This window comes from Palaemon carinicauda, chromosome 16 (assembly GCF_036898095.1).
Source record: "Palaemon carinicauda isolate YSFRI2023 chromosome 16, ASM3689809v2, whole genome shotgun sequence".
NCBI classification, from domain to species: domain Eukaryota; kingdom Metazoa; phylum Arthropoda; class Malacostraca; order Decapoda; family Palaemonidae; genus Palaemon; species Palaemon carinicauda.
Genome location: NC_090740.1, coordinates 47,311,630 through 47,323,774, shown reverse-complemented (window position 1 = coordinate 47,323,774; position 12,145 = coordinate 47,311,630). Strand labels below are relative to the sequence as shown.

The 12,145-nt window shown below is 40.3% G+C and overlaps 1 protein-coding gene across 1 annotated transcript; it reads right to left on the bottom strand.

Moving 5' to 3' along the window:
* Positions 1-6,804: 6,804 nt before the first annotated feature.
* LOC137655290 (uncharacterized) lies at positions 6,805-11,881 on the bottom strand. The gene is made up of 3 exons (XM_068389177.1): positions 10,810-11,881; positions 8,288-10,668; positions 6,805-6,813 (listed from the first exon to the last, which is right to left on the bottom strand). Exons 1-3 carry the CDS (start codon positions 11,864-11,866, stop codon positions 6,805-6,807), a joined length of 3,447 nt encoding a protein of 1,148 aa, XP_068245278.1. The 5' UTR covers positions 11,867-11,881.
* Between the last annotated feature and the right edge of the window lie 264 nt (positions 11,882-12,145).

The following is a 12,145-nucleotide window of genomic DNA, read 5'->3' as shown; positions in this document are numbered from 1 at the left end:
TGGAACAACTATACTCAGCTTCGAGCTTTAACTCAGAGAGTTTATGCCTCCACTGATAAGGAGTACAATATTGCCATAAAAGAAACCCTTCCTGGTACAACTCAGGAACATAAATGGTGGTCTACCCTTAAATCTGCACTCTTTGGTGTAGATGCATCAGTTCCTCCTCTACTTAAACCAGATGGCTCAGTCCCTCACTGTCCAAAGGAAAAGGCAACCCTTTTGGCTGATGTTTTAGACAGTAAAAAGAGTAATGAAAAACTTGAACTTCCTCATTCATGTTTTCCTGAGGCTAAACTAACTAGTTTAGCTTTTCGATCTCGTGAGATTAAAGGTCTGTTGATGGACCTTGATGCTTATGGAGGTGTAGACCTAAATGGTCTTTTCCTTTGTTTTTTATAAAGACAGCTGATTTCTTAGCTCCAAAGTTACCTGTTATTTTGCGCAAGTTAGCAAGAAGAGGAGCTTTCAGCACTTATTGGAGAATTGCTAATGTTACTCCTCTATGTAAATGTGTTTGTGGTAGCTCAAGTTCCTCTGATTACCACCCAATTTCCATAACTCCCATATTTTCTAAAGTTTTTGAACGTCTTCTGGCAAAATGTCTTAATAGGTTTGCTGAAGGTAATCATCTACTCGCTAGTTTGCAATTTGGTTTTCTTAAAGGTCTTGGAGCATTTGATGACCTTCTTGCAATCTCCAATACTGTACAGAAATCCCTTGATTGTGGTCAGGAAGTTCGTATGATTGGCCTTGATTTTAGTGCTGTCTTTGACCGTGTTAATCATGAGGCCCTTGTTTTCAAACTGAAACAGTTGGGAGTGGGTGAGTTGTTTCTTAGCATTAATATTGATTTTTTATGCAATAGATCTCAAAGAGTTGTTATTTATGGACACCATAGTGAGTATAGGAATGTAATATCCAGTGTTCCACAGGCTAGTGTTCTTGGCCCATTACTTTTCATACTATATACACATGACATGTGGTTTGGCCTAGAAAACAAGCTTGTTGCATATGCAGATGATGCTACTCTCTTTGCATCAATTCCATCCCCTGAATGTAGATCTGGGGTTGGTGAATCCCTTAATAGAGATTTAGCTAAAATTAGTGCATGGTGCAAATTATGGGGTATGAAGTTGAATCCTAACAAAACTCAAAGTATGATCGTAAGTAGGTCAAGGACGATGGCTCCTCAACATCCAGATCTCAGTATCGATAATGTTTCTTTAAATTTGTATGACTTTTAAAATTTTAGGTGTGATTCTCGACAGCAAATTTACTTTTGAGAAAAACATTAGGTCTGTGTCTTCTTCAATTGCACAAAAAATTGGCTTATTGAGAAAGTCTTACAAGATTTTCAGTGATCAATCTATTCTAAAGTGTTTCAATTCTTTCATTCTACCTTGTTTTGAGTATTGTTCTCCTGTCTGGTCTTCAGCTGCTGATTCTTATCTTAATTTGTTGGACAGAAACTTACGGTCTATTAAATTTCTTATTCCTTATCGAGATATTAATCTTTGGCACCGTCGTTCAATTAGTTCAATATGCATGTTGCATAAGATTTTTCATAACTCTGACCATCCTTTACATTTAGATCTCCCTGGACAATTCTATCCTGTTCGTAATACTAGGCAGGCAGTTAATTCTAATAGCCAGGCCTTCTCCATCATAAGGCTCAATACTACACAGTATTCTAGAAGTTTTATTCCAGCTGTTACCAAGTTGTGGAATGATCTTCCTAATCGGGTAGTTGAATCAGTAGAACTTCAAAAGTTCAAAGTTGGAGCAAATGTTTTTATGTTGACCAGGCTGACATGAGTCTTCTTATAGTTTATATATGACATATCTGTTTTTGACGTTGTTAATAGTTTATATAGGACATATGTGTTTTGACGCTGTTACTGTCTTTAGAATGATATATTGGTAATTTATTCTCATCATTCATTTATTTCCTTATTTCCTTTCCTCACTGGACTATTTTTCCCTGTTGGAGCCCTTGGGCTTATAGCATCTTGCTTTTCCAACTAGGGCTGACGCTTGGCTAGTAATAATAATAAATAATAGCGATATACTGTATTTGTTTGTTAGTACGATAACTGGGGTATCTTATCTCTGTTTACTTATAGAGGATAAAAGTATATACACTTACTATATGTATGAGAAAATTTTTTACTGCTTCATATAATTGATTCTTAAGTTATAAAGACGTTCCCTTAATAAAATGATTAGCTACTATTTGTTTCCTTGAATTTGAAACAATACATGAACATCTGGAAAAGACAATGCATTAACATATGACTCGCTCTATGTTTGGTATTATTACTATTATTATTATTATTATTATTATTATTATTATTATTACATGCTGAGCTACAACCCTAGTTTGAATAACGCCGATGCTATAAGCCCAAGGGCTCCAACAGGGAAATTTGCCCAGTGAGGAAATTAAACTACAAGAGAAAGCTACATCATTAAGCAAATACATACACTACAAGGGTGTCTCAGATACTAAACAAAAACATTAGCCAACACAATACATTTCCCTTGCAAATAAAACATCTAGTTCTTACACACCTCAAATCCAGTGATCCGGTTATTTTTTATTATTGCAAAACGATTGGCAGTTTTCTAATGAAATGGAAACTAGCTGCATTCTTCAATAAGTACCAGCTAATGATTCCAATGTATTGTGTCTCTGTAAAAATGGTAGACTCGTTTTTTCACGAATTAGTGATGTAGAACAAATCACTTTGATATGGCTCATTAAGTGTAAAAACGTATACAATATAAAAGTCCTCAAATTCCTCTTGAGTGAAGTGAACAGCTTTTTTAACCAATAGCTGTCTGATTAGAGTTTTTTTATTTCATTTCAGCAATAAAATTATATATATATATATATATATATATATATATATATATATATATATATATATATATATATATATATATATATATATATATACATACATACATATATATATATATATATATATATATATATATATATATATATATATATATATATATATATATATATATATATATATATATATATATATATATATATATGATTCATATCTTTTAGAGAGCAATTCTTGTTGTCCAACGTTGAGGCAAAATGTAGTACCTTATCCAGGGACCATGAAATGGGATTTGGAGGTGCTGTAGACCTAAGTTTAGCAGATTTACATGTAGTTATGGTGTTGGGTGATAAACCTTGTTCATGAAGATGAAAAAAGAAAGATAAACAGAAATCTGTTGAGATTTCTTTTGGTTTTCTTGCCTTGACAAAAGTAACCCACTTCTTCCAAGATGACTCATATTGCCTTCTGGTAGATTCAGACTTATATTCCTCTAAGAAGTCTATACTTTCTTTCGAGATCCCAAACCTTTTTCTCACCGCTAGGGAGAGAAAATTATGAGATGAAGGTCTTGGGCTTTCGGTAATGAAGCGAAGACAGTCGACTTCTGTACCTGTTGAGACAGAACTGGGTCCGACAGAGGAATCAGCCTCAGCTCTAATTCCAATATTAGAGGGAACCAGTTGCTCCGGGGCCACTTGGGAGCCACTAGGGCTGCTGTTCCTTGAAAAGACCTCAGCTTGTTGAGGACCTTCATCAGCAAGTTGGTTGGAGGGAACAGATAAATCCTGGACCATCTGTTCCAGTCGAGGGACATGGCGTCCACTGCTTCTGCTAGAGGGTCCTCGTGTGGGGCCACATATCGAGGAAGTTTCTTGTTGTCACTCGTCGTGAAGAGGTCGATCTGCAGTTCGGGGATTTGATGTAAGATGAAGGAGAATGATCTTGCTTCCAGGGACCATTCTGACTCGATCGGTGTTAGCCTGGATAGAGGGTCCGCTGTCTCATTGCGGAACTCTTGAAGATGAACTGCTGATAAGTGCCATCTCTTCTTTTCCGCTAAGCGGAAGATGGCGAACATTACCTGGTTTAGTTGAGGTGATCTTGAGCCTTGACGATTCAGACATCTACCTTTCCCCTCGCTGTCCAGAATCAGTCTTATATGGAATGCAGGGCAAAGGGATAATTTCTTCAGTGTGAGGAAGACCGACATGGCCTCCAAAATGTTGATGTGGAAGGTCTTGAATAGAGAGGACCAAGTTCCCTGAATTTCCTGTTAATGAGAGTGACCTCCCCATCCTTCCAGTGATGCGTCTGTGTGGATGATGACCGAGGATGGAGGCAGTTGCAGAGGCACTGACCTCTTCAAGTTCTTAGCCTCCGACCATGGCTTTAGAAGTGATCGCAGTCGGATCGGTATTGGTCTTCTTAGATCTCTTCGAGCGTTTGACGTGTATCTTCTCCAGACTCCTGATGCATCTCTTAGCTGCTCTCTTAGCACTGGGTCTGTCACTGATGCAAACTGAAGGGAGCCCAGCACTCTCTCTTGTTTGCGTCTTGAAATTCTGTTGGATTTTAGTGGTCTCTTGAGAGATCCCGCTATCTCTCTCCTCTTTTTTAATGGAATTGAGAGGAGATGTGACTGTGGGTTCCAATGCATACCTAGCCATTGGAACTCCTGAACTGGAGGTAGTCGAGACTTTTTGGTGTTGATCTTGAATCCCAGATGTTCCAGGAACTGGCTCACTTTTTTGGATTATTGCATGCATTTCGTCTCGGATGCTGCCCACACCAGCCAATCGTCCAGGTATGTCATCACCTGGACCCCTTCTAGGCATAGTTGTTGAACGACTGCATGTGCAAGCTTCGTGAGGATCCATGGGGCTATGTTGAGTCCGAAGGGCATGGCTCTGAAAGCGTACTTTCTTTTTTGTAGCCTGAATCCTAGGTAGGAGGAGAGTTGGCGATTGATCGAAATGAGCCAGTAGGCATCTGCCATGTCTATGGAGACTGTGTATGCCCTTTTGGGCAATAGGGTCCTTATGTGTTGAAGGGTCAGCATCTTAAACTTGTCGTTTTCTATGAACTTGTTGAGTGGCGACAGATCCAGAATGAAGGAGTTTGTCCGAGTCTTTCTTGGGAAAAAAAAACAGCCTTCCTTGGAACTTGATAGACTTTGCCCTCCTTATCACCCGTTTGCTCAAGAGTTCTCAGGTATGTTCTTCCAGAACGGGGGTGGAGTGTTGGAAAAATTGAGGGAATGATGGTGGAGCTGTCTTCCAGCTCCAACCTAGTCCGTTCTTGATTAGGCTGTGGGCTCAGGGATTGAAGGTCCAACGATCCCAGAATAGACAGAGTATTCCTCCTACCGGAAGCATCTCATTGCTTCTGGTGTGCGGAGGGCTTGCCTCCTTGACCGCGTCCTCCCCTACCCCCTCTTCCTCTCGAGGGACGTCTAGAGGAACCTTTGCCTGACCCTCTACCTTTAGGGCAAAAGGTAGTGGTCTGCCTCTCATAGGCGGGATTGAAGGCTGGTGATTGAGTCACAACCTGCTGGGGTAACATCTGGTAGGTGGGTTGGGGCTGTGCCACTATCTGGGGCGCCGCGGTCATTGGAAGTTGCTGTTGTTGTCTTGCAGGGCGAGAAGGCAACCTTGGCCTCTTTGTCTTACATTTCGGTTGGGGACCCTCATCCGGGGAAGACTTCCTTTTAGCCGACATACCCCACTTCTGGAGAAGATTCCTGTTCTCTGTGGCGGCCTTGTCGACTATCTCCTTGACCACTTCATTCGGGAAGAGGTCCTTCCCCCAGATATTGGAAGATATCAACTTCCTGGGTTCTTGTCTAACCGCAGCCGAGGCAAACAAGAACTCCCTACAAGCCTTTCTAGCCCTAACAAAGCTATAGAAGTCTTTAATTAGGGTTGCCAAGTGTGTTTTGGCCACGACCATAAACATATCTGGGGACCTATGTTCACTGGCCATTGCCTCCAAGGTAACCTGGAGGGACAGAGAGGCAGCCAGCCTCTCCTTCGTATCCTGCTCCCTACACAGGAGAAAATCAGACAACTTGGGGAGGTTTTCGCTGAACTGACATCCAGCGATATCCTCCTCCAACTTCCCGACTGAGAAGGTAAGCTGATTATCCTTCTAGTCCTTATGATCCATGGGCAGGGCTGGGGAAAGGGGCCTACACTCCTCCAGTGTTGGGCAAAGTTTCCCAGCTTTCACTGCCTTGATCACTGCCTTGAACCCTTTTTCTGCAAAGGGAAAGGCCATTGTCGCTGGAGCAAGAAAGGAAGGGTGTTTCTTACTCAGGGCTGCCACCTTACAATTAGTGAAGCCTTGTCCTTCAGACTGCTAGTCAACAAAGCTTGAACCTAAGTATGGTCAAGCACTAGGACCTACTTTGGCTCTGTCTCCTCTTTGGATACAGGCTCCGCCTTTAAACGAACAAATCAGTCGGGATAGGACTCAAAGCTGGGTCAGAACTCGATGTCCTCGATAAGGATGGCTCCTAGCTTTTCTGAGATGATGATCTTCCCATTCGTGATTGGCATGTACTCGGCATGCCTCCATGGGTTTACCTTAGAGCACGAGGGAAGATCCTTGACGTTGTGTCTCTTATGAGACCCTCCGGACGCTAAAAGCTGGTGAATCTCCTTCCTTAGCACAGCTTCCCTTTCTTCACTCGTCTTCTGGAAGGTCTCCATCATGGCCATGATGGCAGAAAGGGTCCTATCTGACGTATCAGGTGGAGGAGCGGAGGACGTATAGGGCACTGGTTCTAGGGCTGGAACGGACAAAATGGACACCGTTTCAACTTCATCCTCTTCTGTCTCCGGAGCCAACGTTGACTCCTCTTCTTGACCTTCAGCTAGAAGGCCCTTTCTGGTGTCTACTGATACCTCTGACATCCTCTCGTCGTCTAGATGGATGTCCTTCATCGCAACTGTCATAAGTACTATTCACTAATTAATATATTTAAACACAAGCTATGCAATAGCACTTGAAGGTTCTTTTAGTCTTTTAAATGATGTAGACGAAGTGGTGATAAACAAGTATAAGAGTTTTTTTTTAAAGTTTTAATTATAACATTAGCAAAAAGAATACATAACATTTAATTGATAATAAAAGTGAATAATATGGAATAGTCACGTGGTTATAATAAATGACAAACAAACATCAAAGAACGGTGATCATTTCATCAATAGTAATGTACGTAACAAATGTAAATGATTGCTATCTGATTTTACATTATATATATAAGCAATAGGTATCTTATTTAACAATAACCAAATACAGTGAAGAGATAAAGAGTACACTCGCGACTACTGCCGTGCGGTCGGTCACTTATCCCTTGTGCATAAGGCCACAACCCTCAAACATGCTTTCGTGTCTTCGACAGGCCAATAAACACGCTCTCTCTCTCGATCATAGCGACCAGCGCACATTTTACGATTACCGTAACATTTACCATTAAACACCAAGCACCAATACTTCGGTGACGGTAAACAACCAACACTGACGAAGACCACTTTCAAGTAGGGTTGATATATAAAATCCTAGGTGGCAGGGATCTCGACCTCTTCCGCACAACAGCACCACGAATGCACTCCCGAGTTATTTCTGGTGATCCCCATTTCACCTCTGAAGAGAGAGAAACAGTAACTAAACAACTGTCCAAAACAAAATATCACAACCAATCTTCATGGTAACAAGACTTCGTTGGTAATAACAGTTGGGTCTTTAACTCGGCTTAACTCTGAAATCCCTATATACATACAAACATTACTTACTATGATTTTAAATATAGTAATAACCTAAATAATAAACAAATATATATAAGTACACGGTGACAATACCTCCCCCCTTAAAAAAAGAAAATAACAATTTTCTGTACTTGCAACTTATATATCAGTTTCACATCTGCTCAAATAATCAGCTCCAACATTCTCCGAGCCTTTTATAACTCTTATATTGAAGTGATATGGTTGTAGACTCAATGACCATCGCATTAATCTTGGATTTAATTCTCGAGCAGTTTGAAGATAAGCCAAGGGCTTGTGATCAGTCTCCAAAACGAAGGATCTTCCATACAAATAGACTGCGAACTTCTGTATCCCCCAGACTATGGCTAGGCACTCCTTCTCCACGGCAGCATACTTAGTTTCCCTCGGTAGCAATTTTCTACTTTCATAGGCAATCGGACGCTTCACTCCATCCACTTCTTGCAGAAGTATGGCACCCAATCCAGCGTTCGAAGCATCTGTACGTAATACGAATTCAGCCTGCAAATCTGGAAGTAAAAGAATAGGCTTGGCAGCAATTTTGTTCTTAAGAGAAACAAACGCCCGGTCATGCATTTCATTCCACAAAAGGCTATTAGGCTGATTTTTCTTGGTAAGATCTGTAAGACAGGACGCGATGGTAGAGTAATTTGGAATGAATTTGCGATAATAACCGCATAATCCCAAAAATGAACGCAATTCCTTCTTGGTCCTCGGATGTTTTGCACCAACAATTTTCTCCACTTTGTCTTTGATAGGCCACATTTTATTACCGCCTACAAAGTGTCCCAAATATTCAATTGAATACATGCCAAAGAAACATTTAGTAGGTTTAGCAGTTAGTCCAGATTTTTTTAGTCTACTCAAAACTTCTTCCAAAAGATACAAATGCTCTTCCCAAGTTTTTGAATGAATTATCAAATCATCTAGAAAAAAACTCACACCCTCTAAACCTGCAAATAAACTTCTCATCATCTTATTGAAAGTGGCTGGGGCATTCACAAGCCCAAATGGAAGCACTTTAAACTGGTACAGTCCTAAATCTGTTTGAAATGCAGTATACTGTTTACTATCCTCATCCAAAGGAATTTGCCAATATCCGCGGGATAAATCCATCTTAGAGAAATATATACTTCCAGTTAAGCTGGCAAATATCTGCTCAGGGTCACACATAGGCTCACTATCAAAAATAGTTAAGGCGTTCAATCTTCTAAAATCTAGACAAATTCGCTTTGAGTTATCAGGTTTCGAGACCACTACCATAGGGGCTGAATATGGAGAACTTGAAGGCTCAATAATATCCAAAACTTTCATAGATTCTATTTCTGAATTCACATCTCTGCGTAAAGCATAGGGAATTTTGTAGGGTTTTACTTTAACAATTTCTTCTCTTACCAACCTGATTTGGTGTTTGATCACGTGAGTGCGCCCGGGAATGTCCGACATTACCTCTCTGTAGCGGCTAAGGAGAGCTTCAAGATTCTGCTTTTGATTTTCCTGCAATTCCTTATTCAGATTGGCTTGTTCCCAAGTAGGTGAAGGTCCAGTATTAGGCACTAGTAGGGGTGAGAAATCCTCCTGTGGATCCTCCTCGACCACTGCAATTGTACCTCCACTTTCTCGAACTTCTACAGAAGTTTTATTCCTAGGAATGTAAGCTTTAAGCAAGTTAGCATGATAAAGTTTCCTTTTCCCATTTATTTGAATTTCATAATCCATCTTCCCCCTCACACCAACAACAGGAAAAGGACCCTTCCACTGAAGTAACAATTTATTATTAGCCTTGGGTAATAGTAAGAGAACTTCACTGCCAATTTTAAATGTTCTATTTTTAGCCTTTTTATCATAAAAGAATTTATATTTACCTTGCGACTTCCTCAATTCCTCTTGGGCCAACTTACAAGTTTCTTCTAATTTTTCTCGAAGGTTGAATACATAATCGTAAGTAGTTCTTACCTCTTCCTCATTTCTCTCCTTATCCCACAAATCTCTCAGAATAGCTAAAGGGCCACGCACCGTTCGCCCGTATAATAATTCAAAAGGGGAAAACCCCATGCTTGCTTGTGGAGATTCTCGGTATGCAAAGAGAACTGCCGGCAGGTATCTATCCCAAGTAGTAGGTTGTTCAGCACACATCTTTTTAATCATAGATTTCAACGTTCCGTTGAACTTTTCAACTAGCCCATTCGCCATCGCATGATAAGGGGTTGTAGGAAGATGCTTGATTGACAAAAGACCCCTAACTTCGTCCATCATCTGCGATGTAAATTGACTGCCTCTATCAGTTACCATTTCTTCAGGAATCCCAACTCTGGAAAAGAAACTTAACAAGGCATCAGCTACACGCTCAGTTTCGATAGATGGTAAGGCTAATGCTTCAGGGTATCTGGTTGCATAATCAACCATGGTCAGGATATATTTGTTACCAGAACTACTTCTTGGCAAAATAGGTCCTATCAAGTCAACAGCAACACGTTTAAAAGGAGTGTCAATGAGCGGTACCTCTCCCAAAGGTACCTTTCCAACTTTTCCTTTAGGATAAGTTTTCTGACAAATGTCACACGACTGACAGAATCTCTTAACTGCTGCCCCAATACCTGGCCAGTAAAACTCCTGCCTTATTCTACCTAAGGTCTTCTCAGCACCCAAATGACCTCCAAGTATTCCTTCATGTGCCATGCTCATCACACCCTCTCGAAGCTTAAATGGTAATACTAGTTGCTTGTGTTCAATACCTCTGTCTGAATATATTCTGAACAATAATCCTCTCTCCAAAACTGCCTTACCTTTTCCATCTCTAGTAATAGCTTTACCAGTTCTTGCATCATCTCGCAGAGATCTTAAGCTTGGATCCTCTTCTTGCTCTTTCTGAATTTCCTTTGAATCCATGTCCCAAGAAATCTTAGAGTCTGACGTTTTCAGCTTTTGGAATGCAGATTTAGATGTCTTTGCCCCAGCTCTCGTTAATACGGCACCGGAAGTGGGTTCCTCCAACCTTGTTGCTCCAGGGATGTTACCTATAATGAGATCATAAAGAGGATCCTCCATGCACACAGCAAGGGTAGTACCCGTGAAAAATGGTGATTGAATATATATTTCAGCCAAAGGATAAGTTTCTACAAGATTCTTGTTCATATATCGAATCCTACTGTACTTACCAGTAAAACATTCAACAGGCACCAAGTCTTTTTTAGCTACGACAGTTGTACAACCAGTGTCCCTCAAAACTATCACTGGGTTTCCGTATAAACTACCCTCCTTGACAGGCATATCAGAAGCAACACTTGCCCACTCAGTATGATCATTTTTAAACACTTCATTATTTATATCCGCAACAGGATCCTTAAAATTACCTTTACGGCCCTTTTTGGTCCAACAAACAACTTCTCCTGCTGCAGCATGACCACTTTTCTTGGATCCTTTTGCATGTTCTAGACAACTAGAAACCTTATGACCTACTTGTCCACATTTAAAACACTTAATAGAGGGTGGACATCTAATGGGTTTAGCCATCTGCTCAGGAAGAGCTTCCCCGGATAAGTCAACTCTGTCACCACGTACTGTAGAAAAATATTTAGAATTATGAAATAAACCTCCATGAGCTTGAACATAACTTTCTGCTAAATCAATCATTTTGTTAAACGATAATGGTAATCGCTCTCTCAGATGTACCTGCAACTGCCTGCCACAACTCTGCAAAAATTGCTCCATAAGAAATAAATCAGTTAAGCCTTCACAAGTCATTTCACACTTCGACATTTCAATCCACCTCTTCAAGAGATGTCTTAATCTAGACACAAACTGTTGAACTAGCTCATTCTTCTGAGGTTTAACTGACCGAAACTTTACTCTGAAACCTTCCTCAGTACAATCAAATCTTTTCATAAGTGATTCAGAAACCTTATTATAATCCAAAGCATCCTCAGGTGAAAGTCTAACGTAAACTTCCAAAGCTGCACCCTTTAAATGTGAACTTAGAATTATAGCCCAATCCTCTTTAGGCCACTTAGCTGCACTGGCAAGAACTTCAAACCTCCTAAGATATGCATCAATATCATCTTTGATTTCATCAAAATCAGGAATAGAAGGACCTTTAACTTTTACTCTTACCTGGTTACCTTCAGTGTCGGAGCCTCCGGTATTAACTGGCGAGTCCTTTATTTCTTTTTGCAGTTTCAATTTCTCAATCTCCCGTTCTTGCAAAGATTCTTGCATATTATACAAACTAATCTCATGAGCTCTATCCCTCTCACTTTTTTCACGTTCATATTCACGCTCCTTTTCTTTCTCTATGCGTTCCCTTTCTCTTTCCTCACGAGCAGCTTCTAGTTTTTCCCGTTCTAATTCTCGTTCCTTATTTCTAATATCCCTTAAAGCACTTTGTTCATCAATTACAAATGTCCTAAGATCTTCGCCTTCATAACCAAGCTCTTTTCCGAGAGCTGTTAATTCCGCGATAGAAGACATACTTACAGACTGATTTTAAGATTACTC

What these genes read in the sequence shown, in the direction of transcription:
- LOC137655290 (XM_068389177.1), bottom strand. Translation starts at nt 11,866, where the DNA reads ATGCAAGAATCTTTGCAAGAACGGGAGATTGAGAAATTGAAACTGCAA. An exon ending in GCCTGTTGAATGTTTTACTG is followed by an intron (nt 10,669 to 10,809) that starts GTAAGTACAGTA and finishes ATCTCATTATAG; the next exon opens with GTAACATCCCTGGAGCAACA.